Here is a 19,312-nt window from a genome sequence, read left to right on the forward strand (position 1 = left end):
TTTGGTCTGGTATCTGACGCTGGACGTCCTCACGCTTTGCATGAGGACCTCCAGAGTCACATTTCCCCCATAGGAAAGCACTGATTTAATGCTTTCCTACAAGGAGGTCTAATGTGAATGCAGCATTTGCCGCGCATGCGCGTTAGAGCCCACTGGTCGCAGGCTGTCGGAGGGGGCGGAGCCAGGACCCACCGCCAAGGGTCATTGGCGCTGGGAAAATGTAAGTAAATAAAGGGTTTTAAACCCTTTATTTACTGGGGAAGGGGAGGCGCGAGGAAGGGGTTGGAGGCAGGGGGAGTGATAGTGCCAGGAATACATCTTTTCTGGCACTACAGTATCCCTTTAAATTGTTCTATAAACTGTTGGACTTTCTTTGCCTGAATTCCACAATTTTCAGGAACTATAATTTTAGGAAATAAAGCCAAATTCAGAGTAGCAGATTAAAAAGTACGAGACAGAACGCTTTTCTTGCTGAAATGTTGATGAATCAGTTGTGGAAAAAAAAAAAAAAAAGACATGTTCAAGAATTAAGGTTACGATGATAAAAGTAGACCAAAAAAACCCCCAAAAACTATAGATTTAATAAATTGCTCCAAAATCCCCTAAAAAGGCACAAGATGGTCTGTGACGGTTTGATAAATCTTTGCCCAATTTGTGTTCTGCAGGTTATTCTCACCTCACCCAGTCCCTGTACTCACCTGTGCTGCGCCTCTAGTTTTTGCTCCAGTCTCTGCTGGCACAGTACAGCATGCTTTCTTTTGATTGCCTGATCAAAGCCGTGTTTTGCCTGCAGAGCTCGATCGTAGCACAACACAGAGTGATTGTATTCTCCCAGCATCTAGGACAGATATGAATTAAGGCACACTCCAAACAACACCAATAAGGGCCATGGCAGAACATGCTACATACTGCATTGCAGACCCTGAAAGAGGGAATCCCCATCTCTAAAGCAAGGTAAATGCACTTCTAAGTCACAACACAAGAACGGGCTACCAAAGTGCTTCATATTTCATTATTCACCAATAGATTAACTTCTTGGGAAGGCTTTTGAGGACATCTGTGATCTAACATTTTTAACAGTAATTAGGGGTTTTATTTTCATTACATACAGGGCTCTACATAAACATACGGTACATATAGCTCAAAATGCTAATAGTCAGGTCAGAAAAGTCATTGGCCACTGCACTCACCAGGGGCTAGTAGAAATTTTGCCCTGAAATATATTTTCATATTATATATATATATATATTAAAAAAAAAACACTAACATTGCTAATGTCTGAAAAGACAGAGCGCACTAATAGTTACAAGTGCTAATTCAGCTAAAAAAATAAATAAAAATCAGTTTATAAATGTCAGTGGATGAGCAGCAATAGGTGCCACATTACAGAACTAAAACATTAATGCAATGCCCACCAATAATGGCCAAGCTACTCACTGCATATATGTTTCCCAACGTGTAGTGACTGGTTAGAATGTCAGTGGACACGTCTAATGCGGCGTGGACCAGAATAGCAGCATCGGCTGAGAAATGGGCTCGGTGTAAAACATTTGCCATATTCACCAGAGCAATATCCTTGTTCTGTCTGCAAGGGATAAAAAACAACAACAGTGAGACCCACGTGCAGTGAGAGGAAGGCACATAAATGTCTAGCGCAACTGGCGAGATGATGCGAACCTGCATCACAGGTGTTGCCCAGAAACTTAGTGTTCATTTAACTGGTTATGAAGCTTTAAAGAAACGGTTAAGCCAATGAGGTCTTTTCTTAATCAGTGCAATGGAACATTCCTTTAAAGGGACACTTCACTGCCCCAATAAAAAAAAAATAAAAAAAATTATTGTGTAGTAGATATACCCACAATAAAAACATGCATGCATTTAATTATACATTTTTTCATTGGGTATAAAATAAAAACAGCTTGCAAAATCTTTGGACCTCTTGTCTGCAGTCTTTGCAGGTAATCCCGTTTTTCCCCATCCCAGAGTTTCTGTGTCTGCATAATCACAAACTTCCCATTGCAGCTCAATGAGTAGTCTTTGCAAGGCGTGTGCTCTGGGCAATTGCTGCCTCTTGAGTTTAGCTCCACTGAGCTTAACAATCAGGAGGTAACAGGACATGTCTGCTTGAAAGACAAGAGGGGCGTAATAAGGTTCGTTTATAAAAGTGATATGTTTAAATCTGTACTGTTTGTAACATGAAATAAGAGGGCACACTTCACACATAAAGCATTTCAGTAAGCTAATGTGCTTTAGGGGTACGGAGTGTCCCTTTAGAGGAACACTATACTGTCAGGAATACAAACATGTATCCCTGACACTATAGGTCTAAATAGCAGTTTAGGTGATCACCGCCCTGGTGCCCTGTTAAAAAGGTGATTTATTTACCTTTTTTCAGTGCCGCCCCCGCTGCCTTGGCTGGGATCATCAAAGTTGATTATCTAAACCAATCACATAGGAAAGCATTGGGAGGCTATTGCGCATAGACAGCAACATGCTGCGCCAATCAACATCTCCTCACTGTGCAGCACTAACCCAGGAAGCATCTCTAGTGGCCTTCTAAGTGACTGCCACTAGAGGTGTTATTTGGCAGTAATGTAAAAACTACGGTTTCTCTGAAAAGATAGTGGTTTACATTAAAAAGCCTGCAGGGACAAGCTGTAGTTGTTCTGGTGACTATATTGTCCCTTTAAGCGTTAATTGTTGAGAATTCAAAGTGAATATCAAATTTTAGAGAAAAAACAGGCAAACTGCAAAAAGAGCAGACCGGACAATGTTTTATTCCCAATTTGCCCATTTTGGCATAAAATTTGAAATTCACTTTGAATTCATGAATTACAAGCACTGTGCCATCATCCTTCTAAGAAAAACTGCAAGAACGTACGATTAGCTGTATGGGCACCGGAAAATGTTTCCATAATGTCTTATTTGTTTATGTATTCGCAAAGGACCACACATGACATAATGGGATTAAAGTGATTTACATCTTATCCCAGGCTTTGACTGATAGCGTCATATATGATATATTGTATTTCTAAATAAATTAAATTTACATAGTACAGTCCATAGTCCAATATGTTTAACTACCTACTGGATTTTGATAAAACTTCATAGATGACTGTTCATCTTTAGAGATTCATATCTACTAAATGGAAGATTTTCTTACCTGGAAGAGAAGTGCAGTGCTCTCATCGCACATTCCACCACATGATACGGCTCGTTTTTTATCCTCCAGTAGAAAGATGCCATGTTATAGAGGACCCAGGAAGTGTTATTCTGCAACAACAGAGTAAAACAAACTATTCAAGCATGGCCCTGGTTTGATAATTTTGGATAATGGTTTCAAATATTTTTTTTTCAAAATAATAAATATATTAAAAATAAAATCATACATAAAAAAAATGTGTTTACATTTTGTAAACGTTTGATATTTTCTTTTATATATGATTTTATTTTTAATAAAAATTAATTTTACAAACGTATTAAAAAATATTAAATCAAGGCCCACCTTGAATCAACCAACACAAAATTTATAAAAATAACTACTGTACTATGATAAATCACTGTACAATTAGCATTTGCTTATAGAGAAGAAAAAGTACAAAATATAAAATGCTATAAATAAATACTAAAAAAAAACCAAAAGAGATTCTGTGATTCATAAAATGTCTTTAAATTAAATAGAGGCAAAGTCCCTTGACTACATGAAAAGTTTACATAGAAGTTCCTTACTCCCACCTGAGGAGTGCCAACTCTGATAAAGAGATGAACATAAATATTAGCCAGCTTTGTTAGTTGGGTAAACCTAACCATCTATAGAGCTGTATAGGGCTTAAACAGGAGATCTCTGTTGCTGTACACCGGAAACTTGTATATATAAATAAAATAAAAAAGTTCTGTCCTACAATCTCTTGGCATAACACAGCAGTTTAAGGAATGCTAGAAACTGATTTTTGGCTACAGAATTACAATTTTTCCTGAGTTTCTGTGACAAATGAAAAACAGATCATGCGATTCACGGTACCTTAAGGAGGGCATCTAATATTCTATGACCGATCTCTTCAACAGTCCTTCCTAACTGCCGGGGCAGCGAATTGAAGATAGGATCCTCTTTTGGCAACAGAGGAGCTGAGAGGTTCAACCTCTCCTGGATGCCCTGGAGACAAACAAGCAAAATATTTCTCAATAGAAGAGATATTAGGAAACAATTTCTGCTAATTTTGAGCAGCCTTTTGAAATGCAATTGGGTTGGAGAGCTGGTACGAATTTTTGAATATCAATGTAAAAATATCAAATGAAAGTCAACTGTTACCGAAACAACATTGGGAGCTTCGATATAGACTTTTGGCAGCCACAGCTGACCACCAGAGGCGAAATTCTGACAGCAGAATGTCTGCATTTTAACAGCTCGGCTCCTACAATTTCCAGTTTAGTGTCTTTAGCGGAGTACTCTAATTTAGAGGTTTGTAAATCTACTGCCTGGATGAGATAAATGCTTCAAACAGCCATTTAGATGCCATTCTTTATATCTAATGCCCAGGTCCACGTGGTGAATGTATATGGCCACAAAAAAAAATAAAAAAATTAGAACTAGAGAATAAAAAAAAAAACATTGGTTACAAAAATACGGGTTAACACCTAATGGAAAAATTATATGAGGACCAGCAAAAACAAGAGCCCTAATCCTTGATGAGCGAAATGATCATCGGGGCTCTCGTTTTTGCTGATTCTAATATAATTTTTGGGTTAGTCCATGATCAATTTGTAGAACACTAGTTTGACCAGCTGTTTGTTTAAGCTATACTTGTCTCTTTCTCAGATATTTTAGCATTTTGCAGTGTAGGGAAAGCATAATTAGTGCAGTTCAGTTGCATTTGCTATTTCTTCTGTATTATTAAATTTTCTTTCTTATTTCTCTGCTTAATTGTGATTTCTGCATTGCTACTCTTCTCTCTGTATTGTTCAATTTAAAGGGTTACTGCAAGCACCACGACCACTTTAGTGATTTTGCTATATAGATGAAGTGATACAAGCAATTACAAAACGCGCATAAGAGAGCACTATGTTCTCTGCTATTCTTATTTTAGATATACCACACCGTGGGATCCTGACACTCAAATCATTATCTGGACTATACGAAAATCTCAAGGCATAAAGACCTGTCAAGCTGTATTAGTGCTTATGGTACATATTGGACTACAGCCTAATACTATAACCATTCAGCTTATTTAGGAAGTCCCCAGACTTTTCACCATAGTAGGGGTAACTTCGCTAAAATGTTATCAAGCGGATACATTGTTCTAACACAGAGACAGTAATTAATGGACTCTCTCACAGAGTGGAGATCTTTGGACATTTTAATACTGTGGCTAACTACTGCCAATCCTTTTTTCTTACTATTCAGTGATTTTTATGATTTGTTAAATCACTATTGCACTTTGAACATACAGACATTTAGTGGATATTCCCTTTTTTTTCTTTCTAAACTGTCAGTATTCGATTACACCACCTATCTCCTTTTCCTGGTTGCTTCAATAGCAGAGTTCTTTGCTATTTTATCCATATTTCTTTAGCCTCGGGGAGTGGGAGATTTGATTTATCTATTCATTTTTTTATATTTTGCTCATTGCATTTTATTTATCTTCTCCTCTGTATTGCAATTTATCTGCATATCCTATTTATTCTGACTCCTCTCCCTACCCTGTTTCTCCCAGGAAGGTATTATATACTGTACCATCCAGGTTTTCACTAGCTTTACTTAGTGTTTACATTGGTGCCTAGTAATACCTCTAGTGGCAGTCACTCAGCCGGCAACTAGACATGCTTCCTATTTCAGAACGTTCTTGATTCAAAGCAACTCTATGAGGAGATGCTGATTGGCGCAGTGTGGCTTTTAACCACGCATGTGTAATAGCCTTCCAATGCTTTCCTGTGGGAAAGCTTTGGATTGGCTGAGATCATCAAGACTGATGAGCTCTGCCATGGAGGTGGGGCCAGCCGCGGAGAGACTGGTGTGGAGATGTAGAAAAGATAAGTAAACTACCTCCTTAACTCCACTCTGAGGGGGGCCAGACACCAAAATATTTACTCCACTGCTATAATGTTATGAATACATGTTTGTTTTCCCCAACACTATAGCGTTCCATTAAAGGGACTCTCCAGTGCCATGAAACACACAGTTTTCCTGGCACTGCAGGCCCCCTCTCCCTCCCACCCCCCATCCCAAGTTGCTGATGGGGTTAAAACCCCTTCAGTGACTTACTTGTATCCAGCGCCAATGTCCCTCGGCGCTGGTTCAGGGTCTGCCCACGCTCCTCCAATGCTTTCCTATGGGGATTTCAGGAATGCTGGAGGTCCTCACATAGCGTGAGGACGTCCAGCGATGCTATAGCACAGACAAATCTGTGCTATAAACCCGGAAGTGCCCTCTAGTGGCTGTCTAGTAGACAGCCACTAGAGGAGGAGTTAGCCCTGCAATGTAAATATTGCAGTTTATGAAAACTGCAATATTTACAGTTGCAGGGTTAAGGGTAGTGGGAGTTGGCACCCAGACCACTCCAATGGGCAGAAGTGGTCTGGGTGCCTGGAGTGTCCCTTTTAGCACCATAGTTAGAAATTATGCTAAAGATCCATGGAAAATGAGGCCTACCCGAAGGTGTTGGAAGGCATGAATGCTGAATGGAAGCTCTATGATATTCGTACAGTCTGGCTGCATCAGGTTGGAAGATAAGGGACTGTGCATGTCCACGTAATCTTCAGGGCTGCAAAACACAAACACAGAACAATAAATACATATTTCACTTGCTCTGAAAGAAATGTTGAGTTTTCAAATTCAATACTTTGTAATCTACAAAAAAAACTATTCTAATTTCCTTACCACAGATGGAGACAAAGACCTTAAAGTGAGGCAAACATTGTGGAAACCAACTAAAATTAGTTAAGATTGTGTCCGATCTAATAAATACATCGGCTCAGAATTAGTTACCATGGCGATCAGTATACGGTTACACTTTTTGTGGCTCAGCAACTTGGCAGAACCTCGCTGCTAACTCAGTGACATCAAGTTTCCAACAGTCCTTTGGGCCAAGCTCCAACATAACTAAATACAATAAAATAAACTATGTACATCATCATCTGGTAACAGAAAAAAATATGTAAAACTTTTACTTAGCCTGTAAAAACACTGAACCTGGAAGTGATTAATACAATACCTGACATTCTTGCTTTCCAATGATATGTATGTTCCATCGTATAAATCCAGGTCTCCCAAAGGCACTTTGGCTTTTATACAGTCTGGGTCATCTTTGTAGTGTCTCTGCTCCAGGCCTGTGTCGCGGTCTTCATTCTCCTCAATGTGTATCTTCTGAGCAACCAAGTGTTTCTGTACAATTAGAGAATCACAGAAAAAAAATGTTTTCACTAAGAGCGTGATCTGCTGAAGGATGGCCAGATAATTAGAAGTGATTCCGAATGGACAGACGGAGAATTATACAACAGGATTTTACCTCTAACTCTCTTAGGTAGCCAACAGTGGTCTCTTGTCGCATCAAGATCACTAAATCGTGAGGGTGCTTCAAATTCATAGGGGAGTCAACCTGGAATACACAGAATACATAACACAGTTTTAATTCTAACAAGACATTGGACAATCAAGTTTGAGGCTCCTTCAACGTATTAAGGAAGTCCTGACTGACTAAATGCTTCTTCGTATGAGAAGCACAAGGTGTGCCCAGTTTGAAATTAACATGCATATTAAACCTATTTGTTTTTACTTGGAACAATAAAGTTTTTTTTTCATAATGCAACTATGTACAGGTATGTGACATTGTCTCCAACAGCCTTCTCACTTTTTTAAAAAACGAATAAAAAAAAAGGAATAAAAAAAAAGGAAAAAAAAAAAAAAAAAAAAAAAAAAAAAAAAAATCGCACTCCAATCAAGTGAAGAAAATGGTGCTAAAACTGGACCAAGGGCCAGCACCAGTCCAGCGTAGATACCAATAGTAGAAAGAGGACCAAGGCACTCCAATATTTTCAAATACGTTTATTGGAACAAGTATGACACCGCAGCGTCTCACTTGTTCCAATAACCGTGTTTGAAGATATTGAAGTGCCTGGTACCTCCTTCTTCTATTGATATGCTCACTTTTCCAGACCTCAGAAATCTGAGCTTTTTACTTACCTACTTGAGCCTGAATGTTATTTTTCCACATTATATATTTCTTCGGTTTTGTAGTGCTACATTTCATAACTTTATATTAGCACAAAAAAAAACCAAAAAACTAGTCTATGTTATCTTGTTAGTTTGTTTTTTGATGGCTGGCACTTTAAATACTTCACATGCATGGTACCAGTGATTTTCGCAAGTTCGTACATCAATGTCGATAACATAAAAAAAATGTTTTTAAAAGGAATAAATAATAAAAGCCCTATTCAGAGCAAAAAAAGGTGTATAGGGTGTGTTTCCAAAATTCGGACTAAATGTTTAGATTAATTATTGATACAGTTTACTGAGCTTTTCACCATCGTCTCAACCATCAGATATTCAAAATGAATTTCAAATTTAATCCAAAATAGTTGACCTGGAAATATTCTTCAAGTGAGCCATGTTTTTAGATTTTCTTTAATGGTCTATAATTTCAACACACACATATTTAAAACGAAAGACGACTATTAAAAAGGTAATTGTAGTCGGGGACCAAAGCCGTATCTATGATAAGTTATATATATGAGCAAGTCGGTTGTGGTGTGCCAATACCGACGTATTGGGTAGGCCTGTAATAAAAGAGCGCAAAAATTGAATAAAATAACCTTATAACATATCTCTACGTAGCAAGATTCATAAAGGCTTGTCTACTTAAGTCTAGCTCTGGTTGTGGTATGTATCTAGTAATACACTGCGGATTTCCAGCATCCTAATGTTTATGATGTGAGCAGAGACATTTGTCTAGAAGCAGCTGATGCTGCCCCGATTCTGAACGAATGTCCCGAAAAAAAGGCATTGTAGTTGAGTGCCCACCTAGCTTTTAGTGTTTTCTGAGATACATTATGAATTTAGCTGTAGTGAGTGGTTTGCCCAGCAGTGTAAATAGGAGCATATTGAGGTTTAGTCCAGTGAGTGATAACCTGTAAAGGTCTGGCATTTTGACCGGGCACCTTATTGTCCGTAGGATAGTACCTTATCTCCGTACGTTCGTCACATGGTAAGAGGATGTGAACTGTTTGGTACTAAGATAGGCACTTAAGATAGGGTGTTGTATTCCAGTCAGGTAAAGTTTTGTAGTGTTAAGAGAGAGTTTTAAATTGAGGGGGCAAACAATAGAGGAGTGTCACGATGGCGTCTAGCGAAAGAATATCGATATTATGGTAATCGGTGGTAAACTTGTTGTAAAGGTGAAATCTCTCTATTGTAGGCTTGTGATGTATAAACGGAGAGGGCAGCTCTATCCAGAAATCTGCCAAATGTCATGAGGTGAGTTAGTCCAGAATTTAAGCCATGGAATGCGGGGGTGGGTGAGTAGACAGGCCTGTTGTTGGCTGTTGGGTGGGCTTCGAAGAAGTCTTGTAAATTAGAGCGAGATAAAGCGTCAGCTGCTTGTACAGCTGCTTTGTGCCCACGTGATGTGAAATTGTAGTGTTGCTGCCTACCAGGTGAGTTGTCTAATAAGCCATGATTGTCAAGGATGAGGATCTGCCTTTATTGATGGTATCGCCAGCTGCTCCATTGTCAGAGAAGCATTTGACAGTTTACCCTATCCACTCATACCCCCATGCCTTGTAGGCAGCACTATGGGGTAGATTCCAAACAATGATGAGGAGGAATGGAAAGATTTTAACCAAGAGTCTCAACTGGCCAGGAATCTCAGAACCAAAAGTCACCAAATTGACTTTGAAACCAGCGTGTGCGGCTGCATTGGTCCATGTAACTGGGGAGTGTTGAGAAATGGCGGGAATAACCTGGCCTACTATTCCAGTGTGGTATGAACCTGAGCCATATGTGGAGGTCTGATTTAGTAAGCACAATTAGTGCCAAAATGCAACTGTCGGTGGGAAGAAGACACACTGGTTGTGAAAAAAAATGTATGGCCCTGAGGAATAATTCTCATGACGAAGTTTAACGTGCCCAGTAAGGACTGTAGATCCCCCCCAGGTACACGTGCTCTTTGCAAGAAAAAGGTTCCCCGGACTCCGTTGCACTGTACCTTCTCTGTAGGTGAACATGTTCTGTAGCGTGATAGGGTCAAGATGAGTGCCTAAGAAGATCAGTTTGTGAAAGTGGAACCCCTAGTGGTGAAAAAGTGCCATCGCCTTGTGAATACTAACCAGAGTGGAGTGAGGGTGTTCAATCGTGAGGAAGTCATCTAAGAAACCGGATGACTGCATGACATTCGTTAATATTGAGTGGTAGCCAACATAGTGTGTTAGCAAATAAGATAAACAACTTGGGGTTACTCTTTGTTCTAAAAGTTAAACGTGTGGGAAAGTAATGACAATCCCTCCATACAATGCCACGAACATGCCCTTGGGATGGCTGAATAGGTAGAAGCTTGGAGGCATTGGAAATGTCTGTCTTGCCCACCCAAGCTCCGGTCATCCCCTATGGCATAGTGCTGGGAGAATTCCTTAGAGGAAATCAATGAGTTGAGGCTAGGGGTGGGTAATTAATATGGGTTGTCAAATACCTTCTTAAGCAACGTGATTGTGTTGCGGGGTCTATTAATGCAGACTGAAGGTTCTGACACTTATGAATACCGGACGGGAGTGTGACCAGACCTGTGTGGAAATGGTGTGTGAAAACCTTGATGTAGAAGTCGACTAAGTGATGGGAAGGGTGTGCTTGGAGGTAAAGCTCCAGGTTGTCGATGCAAACCTTCTCTATGGTGAGGAGAAGTAGAGTCACTTACATCACTAAAAGACTGAAGGCCAGGATGAATTCTGGGTCTCTGTCTCTGACCGCGTGTGGCTGGAACAGCATGATGGGAGTTGTTGGAGCAGGGAGAACTTGGTCCGATCGGCGTGGGAGTCTCTGACCGCGTGTGGCTGGAACAGCATGATTGGATTTGTTGGAGCAGGGAGAACTTGGTCCGATCGGTGTGGGAGCCACAGTAGGCCCAGACCAGCTTGTTTGGAGTTTTAGGCCGTCTGCGTTGATGACCTTTGAACCAGAAGTAGAAATGAACCCGGCAGCATCAGGCCTATGGTGTTGGGGGCCTGAGTTTAAAATAGCCGGGTAACCCCTCCCACAACTTCAGGCTCCGCCTTCCAATTTATTTTTTCCACACCTTGCAATAAGAGGCGGCAACCAATAACACTTCACCAGAAATGAATGCAATAAAATTTAAAAAATGTATATAAAAGTCTATAGAAAATTACATTGGTCTTAAAACTGCATCTATTCTTTCTACATGGTCTAATCTAATTGCTAGAAGAAAAAAAAACTAAAACAAACCAAACACAACTTGCCAAAGACAGAATTGACTAGTCTAAGGTGAGCTCTCAGAATTATAGCACCATGCGAGAAGCTATTCAGACTGGGCCCTTCTCCCTGATAGCCAGTCGCTGCATTATCTGTCACAAGTAAGATCGCAAAGAAATACAAAGAAATGCTTATTTAGCAAAATCAGGAAAAGCTAACAGAGAGATGTGAATGTGATACAGCACTGGACTCTGGATTCCTGACATATTCTGTCTGCAGATGTAGCAGTAACAAACAAATTCATTTTAAAAACGATTGTCATTTGTATTTTCAAAAAATAGAAAAAAAGAAAAAAGGATTATCGGCCTTTAAATCAGTTCACATCCAGAAAATACTGTTCTGTGTGATTTACGGTATATTTTCTCCATACAGAGTTCTTTCAGTATTGTAACACGGTCTTCTCCTTTACTGAGATTTTACTTGTATTGTAGCTCAGATTCACATTTAAAAAAAAAAAAAAAATGTGCATGTTTAAAATGCACGTCACTCCAAAAAATGTGATTTGCAGTCGTCATTGTGCCTGGAATCTGTATGTGCCGTGCTAAGCTTTGAAGCACTGCATATACAGAGTTTAACCTATTTGCTGCCAGAGGTGAAACTATATCCAGCAGCATCATAGGGGGGGGGGGGGTCATTAGCCAGCTTGGAAGAGTTCTGGGCTCACTGTGTGCATATTCTTATACACAGAATTGCATTCATTAGCTAAGAGCGGTCAACTGACGCTCTCAGCTAATGGATGGCCGGCGGGATCAAATTCATAGTGTTACTAGCCACCAGGGACCCTGTTAAAAGTTCAAACCGTTGTAAAACTGTTTGCCCCCTTTACAGGGAAACTGGGTCTGGGTATGCCTGGCATAATAACTGTACTTTGTGGATGGATAGTTTAAAGGGACATGCCAGATCCCTAATGCACTTCAGCTTTATGTGTGAAAAGTAAGGCCTCTTACTTTAATTTTACAAAAAGTGCAGATTCCAATAGAAATTGGCACTTTTATAAATTAACCTGGTTACAAAGAAAAGACAAGGAAAGAAAATTTAGCAGGTTTGAAATTATTATTAATTTTATATAGCGCCAACAAATTCCGTAGTGACTTACAATGGGTGGACTAACAAACATGTAATTGTAACCAGACAAGTTTGACGCACAGGAACAGAGGGGTTTAGGGCCGTACCCAATGAGCTTACATGCTAGAGGGAGTGGGGCAAAGTGACACAAAAGGTAAGGGTAGGAGTGGAGAAGTCAAATCAAAAATGTATTCTGAATGAACTAATCGATGTTTATGGGATTGAAAAGAGAAGAATAAAGTTAAACGAACGTGCCATTGGGTCAATTAAAATGTATTTTTTGCCGAATTGATTTGAAGAAAAAATAACATAACCCTCAAACTACTTAATGGTGTATTTACTAGAGCAGTGATGGCGAACCTATGGCACGCGCCGGGCCCTTTCTGTTGGCACGCGGCCATAGGTCCGCCATTAATGCAGAGTAGGCACCTGCCTGCCTGAAACGGCAGGCGCTTACTCTGCTTCCGGGTCGGGAGGCAGGGGGAGGGATCTGTGATGCAGCTTCCCTGTCCTCCCGCGCGATGCTGTGTGGAGCGTTACCATGGCAATGCTCCACACAGCATCGCGCGGGACGACAGGGGAGCTAATTCACAGATCCCTCCCCCTGCAGTGCTTACCACCACCGGACCACAAGGGATGGCTGTGCCGCCCCCCCCCCCCACTTCATTAAAGGTAAGAAGGAGGGAGGGGGGGGGGGGGAATACTGACATGCAGCACCCCTATCCCCCCAGCAGTACCCCTACTCCCCCACAGCAGTACCCCTACTCCCCCACAGCAGCACCCCTACTCCCCCCCCACACACACACAGCACCCCCCCCACACACACAGCACCCCCCCCCACACACACACACAGCACCCCCCCCACACACACAGCACCCCCCCCCCCACACACACAGCACCCCCCCCCCCCCCACACACACAGCACCCCCCCCCACACACACACACAGCACCCCCCCCACACACACACACAGCACCCCCCCCCACACACACACAGCACCCCCCCCACACACACAGCACCCCCCCCACTCACACACACACAAACAGCACCCCCCACACACAGCACCCCCCCCCCCACACACACACACACAGCACCCCCCCCCCACACACACACACAGCACCCCCCCCCCCACACACAGCACCCCACACACACACACACACAGCACCCCCCCCCCCACACACACACACACACAGCACCCCCCCCCCCACACACACACACAGCACCCCCCCACACACACACACACAGCACCCCCCTCCACACACACAGCACCCCCCCCCACACACAGCACCCCCCCCCACACACACACACAAACAGCACCCCCCCCCCACACACAGCACCCCCCCCACACACACACACAGCACCCCCCCCACACACACACAGCACCCTCCCCACACACACACAGCACCCCCCCCACACACACACAGCACCCCCCCCCACACACACACACACACACACACACACAGCACCCCCCCACAGACACACACACAGCACCCCCCCCACAGACACACACACAGCACCCCCCCACAGACACACACACAGCACCCTCCCCACAGACACACACAGCACCCCCCCCACACACACACACACACAGCACCCTCCCCACAGACACACACAGCACCCCCCCCACACACACAGCACCCCCCCACACATGCACCCCACCCCCCCACACACACGCAATTGCCGTGTTGGCACTTTAAGGAAAAAAAAGTTGGCATGTATTGCGGTTTGGGCACTCGGGCTCAAAAAGGTTCGCCATCACTGTACTAGAGTATCATTCGTTTACAGAAGCGTTGTTTAAATGGCTTGTGGGATCTACTAATTGGCCAGGATTCCTGGCACAGGTGTCACTACATTGTAATGAGCCACTATTAGCTCACCCATGCTAACGTAGGAAGAAGAAGGGCTCTAGTGGGTGGTCCATAGCGTCATGTTAGTGCCGGAGTACATTGGAAAATGTATACCATTTATATACGAATCCTCCATAACCCCAGAATTGTTCAATAGGACAGTAATTATCATTGAGCAACTGATAGCTCAAGATAAACACCAGTACAAAATACACTTCAAGATAAACACCAGTACAAAATACACATCTAGATAATGGCCTACAGCAGGTTCATTAAAATGTACTGAGAGCCACAAACAGTCCAGATTTCATCAATATACAACGGAATAATAAAGGGACTGCTGGAAGTGAAACAGGACCGGTTTGCAAATTCCAGCTTTACAACAGCACTGTATAAAGAGGGCACTGCATTTCTTCCTCTAAATGTACAGACAGAGCAGCTAGATAGAGTTCAAACACACCCGCTGCTGCATTCAAATTAAATAAGATGAAAAAAAAAAAAGAGATAAAGAAGACCAATCATTTGGAAAATACTATAAAATAGAAAATAATATTATAATAATAAAAACAAAACACAAAATAAGACTTTAACGTGGCAAACACACTCATACACAGATAGATACTTGTGGTCGAGGACAAAAGTCGTGATAATACAAAGACGGTTGCGTTTTTTTGTTTTTTTTTTAAGAGCGGAATGGAGAAACAAGTGTTCTGCTGGCGGGCCCTAAATTTTGTGTAGATGTGACAAAGTTGTTTACATTAAAAAAGGACAGAGAGCAAAATTATAGACATTTAGCTGGCATGGAAAAATTATTCAACTCACATATAGTCACAGCTTAGTAATATTTTACTTCGGTATTTAAGTTCAACGCGCTACAATATGATGCTTAGTGAATAAACCCCCTGATGAAAGACCTTAACCAGTAGCTAGTGTGAATTCACTGGAGGACAAATGACTGGGAAATTGGTAATGTATTTATGGGAACACTCAAAGCACTATAACCGCAACAGTGTGCTGTAGCAGTTATGGTGCTTGCGGTGTTAATTTAAAAGGTATTTTCATCTCTACTACAAGTTCTTGGTTTTGTTTTTAAAGCAATTCCTACAAAAGCGCACTGATCTAATTTCAGAAGTAACCAATGTATTACATAAAATGGAAGCAAGGAAAATAAAATGGTTTTTAATCATATTTATCCGCATGGAGCGTCCTATTCATGTAGTCTAAACAGTTCTGGAAAATTAATTTTAATATTTAATGAGGACAGTCCAAAGGTTAGATCCCCAGATGCTGTAGAACTAAAACTCCCATGATGCTTTGCATTGTTAAGAATGTCAGAATTCTACCTTTTGGGCACCCCTACGCTAGATAGCACAATGATCCATAATAGCACAGAGTCGCTAATGCCATGTCTGTGATAACAGCTTACTCCACGGGTTAATGATTAAAAGGTTTTTCTCTCATAAGAGCTTTACGAGAATGAAAATGATTATAAGCTATTCTTAGCGTTGCCTATAAAAATGCATCAATGTGATGTAATGAATTTCAGCCACAGTTGAATAGATTTTCCAAACGTGTTGCTTTAGGTGAAAAAAAGTGAAATTTGGCAGCTAGACTGGCCAAAGTCTCAATTAACTAGCAATAAATAAAGTGTGCAGTGCACATATAACCTAATAGGTGTATACAAAACATCACAAATTGCCAAATAATCAATCAGGTAATGTGTTCAATTATTTGAGGAACGCTGGATCATATCAAAATACAATAAAAGGTGGAAAATTAGTGGCACAACATCTTGAAACAGATGTAATTTGGAACCACTTACATATTATAGAGCTGCAGCCAGTCTACATATATAACACGCACCAGGGTGCACAATTCATGGGCTTATGGCAGGAAAAGCATATCTGGTCTGCAAACAACAGGTATCACATTAGATATACCGTACATTTTAATCCAATTAATTTTATGGCATAGCCATGCCATGGGTGCAAAACTGTGGTGGTGCACATCTTACAGGTACCAATTGCTGGGAAAACAGTGACTTCCACAAATGAACACCACCCTGTCCACATGCAGTCAATGGTAACCTACTTCAGAGATGTATACTAGCCCGGCATGCACCAGCAGTCTGATATTAACACCTCCTTCCTTGACCATATGTATCAATCTTCTTTCTGCGACCCTGCCCTGACCCTCCATACCTGCCTCCTCTCTTTCTGTACTTCAACCATCTAATCTACCTCATCCTTTCTCTGTGCACTGACCTCATCTATCTGACTCCTCTCACTCTATCCTGTTTAGAATATACACAAAATAGTTTAGCCCTCATACATTTTTAAGCAGGTGCCTGCTGGCCTCCAATCCCCTCCAATGAGCAGCAAAGTACATAGACAGAGGAAAAAGTCAGCCCTGACTTCATCTACCTCCTTCCTCTCTCTCAATCTATACTGATCCAATTTACTTGCCTCCTCTCTCTACCTGTATCCTGACTTTACCCCACTGCCTCCTCTCTATGTAACCCAACTATATCACTCACTGCATCATTGTCTCCTACTCTCTCAGAGTCTCCCTGCACCTCTTCCTCATTCTGTTCTACTCTGCCCTTGGTCCGCTCTGTCTCATTGGCCTGGTTCCCTAAACCAAACTGCCCAGCCCTGGTTCTCGCTATCAACCTATCCTGACCTGGTCCTCTCTATCACCTTGCCCTGCTCCACTGTCACCGTGTCCTGCTCTGGTGCTCTCTGTTGCCCTGTCCAGCCACGGTCCTATCCGTCATCCTGTCCAGCACTGGTCCTCTCTGTCTTCCTGTCCTGTGCTTGTACTCTCTGTAACTCTGTCTGACCTAGTTCTCTCTGACATCCTGTCCAGCCCTGGTCCTAGCTGTCAATCTGCCCAGGACCTAGCTGTCAATCTGCCCAGGATCTGCCCTGGATCTGTCTCCTGTCCATCCCTGGCCCCTCTTAGTCAACCTGTCCAGCCTGGATCTGTCACCCAATCCTTCCCTGGCTCTCTCTGTCACCATGTACATCCCTGGCCATCTCTGTCATGCTCTCCAGTCTTAATCTATCACCCTGTTCATCTCGGATCTATCACCATGTTCATCCCAGGCCCTCTTAGTCACCCTGTCCCTCTCTGTCACCCTGTCTATCCATGGTCCTCTAAAGTCTGAATGTGACACCATGTCTATCCCTGGTCCTCTCTAGTCTAAATGTGTCACCCTGTCGATTCCTGGTCCTCCCTAGTCTGAATGTGACACCCGTCCATCCCCCAGCCCTCTGTGTCCCTCTATCCAACCCATATCCTCTCTGTCACCCTGTCCAGTTTGGGTCTGTCACCCTGTCCAACCCATATCCTCTCTGTCCCCCCTGTCCAGGTTTGGGTCTGTCCCCCCCTGTCCATCCTTGGGTCTGTTCCCCCCTGTTCTTCCCTGGGTCTGTTCCCCCCTGTTCATCCCTGGGTCTGTTCCCCCCTGTTCATCCCTGGGTCTGTTCCCCCCTGTTCATCCCTGGGTCTGTTCCCCCCTGTTCATCCCTGGGTCTGTTCCCCCCTGTTCATCCCTGGGTCTGTTCCCCCCTGTTCATCCCTGGGTCTGTTCCCCCCTGTTCATCCCTGGGTCTGTTTCCCCCCTGTTCATCCCTGGGTCTGTTTCCCCCCTGTTCATCCCTGGGTCTGTTCCTCCCCCCCCCCCCCCCCCCCCGGTCTGAATGTGACACCCATCCATCCCCCAGCCCTCTGTGTCCCTCTATCCAACCCATATCCTCTCTGTCACCCTGTCCAGTTTGGGTCTGTCACCCTGTCCAACCCATATCCTCTCTGTCCCCCCTGTCCAGGTTTGGGTCTGTCTCCCCCTGTCCATCCCTGGGTCTGTTCCCCCCCCCCCCGTCCATCCCTGGGTCTGTCCAGGTTTGGGTCTGTTCCCCCCCCTGTCCATCCCTGGGTCTGTCCAGGTTTGGGTCTGTCCCCCCCTGAGTCTGTCCAGGTTTGGGTCTGTCCCCCTGTGTCTGTCCAGGTTTGGGTCTGCCCCCCCCTGTCCATCCCTGGGTCTGTCCAGGTTTGGGTCTGTCCCCCCCTGTCCATCCCTGGGTCCGTCCAGGTTTGGGTCTGTCCCCCCTGTCCATCCCTGGGTCTGTCCAGGTTTGGGTCTGTCCCCCCCTGTCCATCCCTGGGTCTGTTCCCCCCTGTCCATCCCTGTGTCTGTCCAGGTTTGGATCTGTCCCCCCTGTCCATCCCTGTGTCTGTCCAGGTTTGGGTCTGCTCCCCCCTGTCCATCCCTGGGTCTGTCCAGGTTTGGGTCTGTCCCCCCCTGTCCATCCCTGGGTCCGTCCAGGTTTGGGTCTGTCCCCCCTGTCCATCCCTGGGTCTGTCCAGGTTTGGGTCTGTCCCCCCTGTCCATCCCTGGGTCTGTTCCCCCCTGTCCATCCCTGTGTCTGTCCAGGTTTGGATCTGTCCCCCCTGTCCATCCCTGGGTCTGTCCCCCCTCCCCAGTGCCAGCCTCTCTGACCTGCTGCTGGATCTTGCCGTCCTCTGTCACCACCCAGTGTGTCGTGGCCCCCGAGGGCCTGGCGCTGGCTAGCAGTATGAGGAGTCCCAGAAGGCCGGTCCATGTTCTGATAGTCCGTTTCCTGCCAGCCAAGGCTCCGGTCCCGGAGAGGCAGTGCGGCCCGCTCCTGCTTTCCTCCATATTTCCTGATGACAGCACTTCCGCCGCAGCCACCGGAAGCGGAAGCGAGACCGCCATCTTGGTAGAGGCAAAGTCCCTCTTGCAGGCTCTCACCTGCAGTGCATACATTACCTGTACCTTACTCCCATCCACCTGGCTGGCTGAGGTTCGTGGGAAATAAAGTCCACAAACCCCAGCTTAGCTGGTGGCTTCAAACCCAATGCAATGTTATCAAAACAGGGACAGGCATTGTCAAAGGGCAGATCTTCAGC

At 43.7% G+C, this 19,312-nt stretch overlaps 1 protein-coding gene across 3 annotated transcripts in view; it reads right to left on the reverse strand.

The window, feature by feature from the left end:
• The window catches only part of TTC17 (tetratricopeptide repeat domain 17), a 55,263-nt gene extending 36,183 nt beyond the window's left edge, over window positions 1-19,080 (reverse strand). For all 3 annotated transcript variants that reach the window (XM_063438126.1, XM_063438125.1, XM_063438124.1), the window contains exons 1-8: window positions 18,882-19,080; window positions 7,503-7,592; window positions 7,209-7,378; window positions 6,647-6,758; window positions 4,022-4,153; window positions 3,164-3,273; window positions 1,438-1,585; window positions 699-838 (exon numbers count right to left, since the gene is read on the reverse strand). In XM_063438126.1, coding sequence (XP_063294196.1) covers window positions 699-838; window positions 1,438-1,585; window positions 3,164-3,273; window positions 4,022-4,153; window positions 6,647-6,758; window positions 7,209-7,378; window positions 7,503-7,592; window positions 18,882-19,061 — 1,082 coding nt within the window. In that variant the 5' untranslated portion in view covers window positions 19,062-19,080. The remainder of the gene's footprint in view (window positions 1-698; window positions 839-1,437; window positions 1,586-3,163; window positions 3,274-4,021; window positions 4,154-6,646; window positions 6,759-7,208; window positions 7,379-7,502; window positions 7,593-18,881) is intronic.
• Window positions 19,081-19,312: the final 232 nt, after the last annotated feature.

This window comes from Pelobates fuscus, chromosome 12 (assembly GCF_036172605.1).
Source record: "Pelobates fuscus isolate aPelFus1 chromosome 12, aPelFus1.pri, whole genome shotgun sequence".
NCBI lineage: Eukaryota > Metazoa > Chordata > Amphibia > Anura > Pelobatidae > Pelobates > Pelobates fuscus.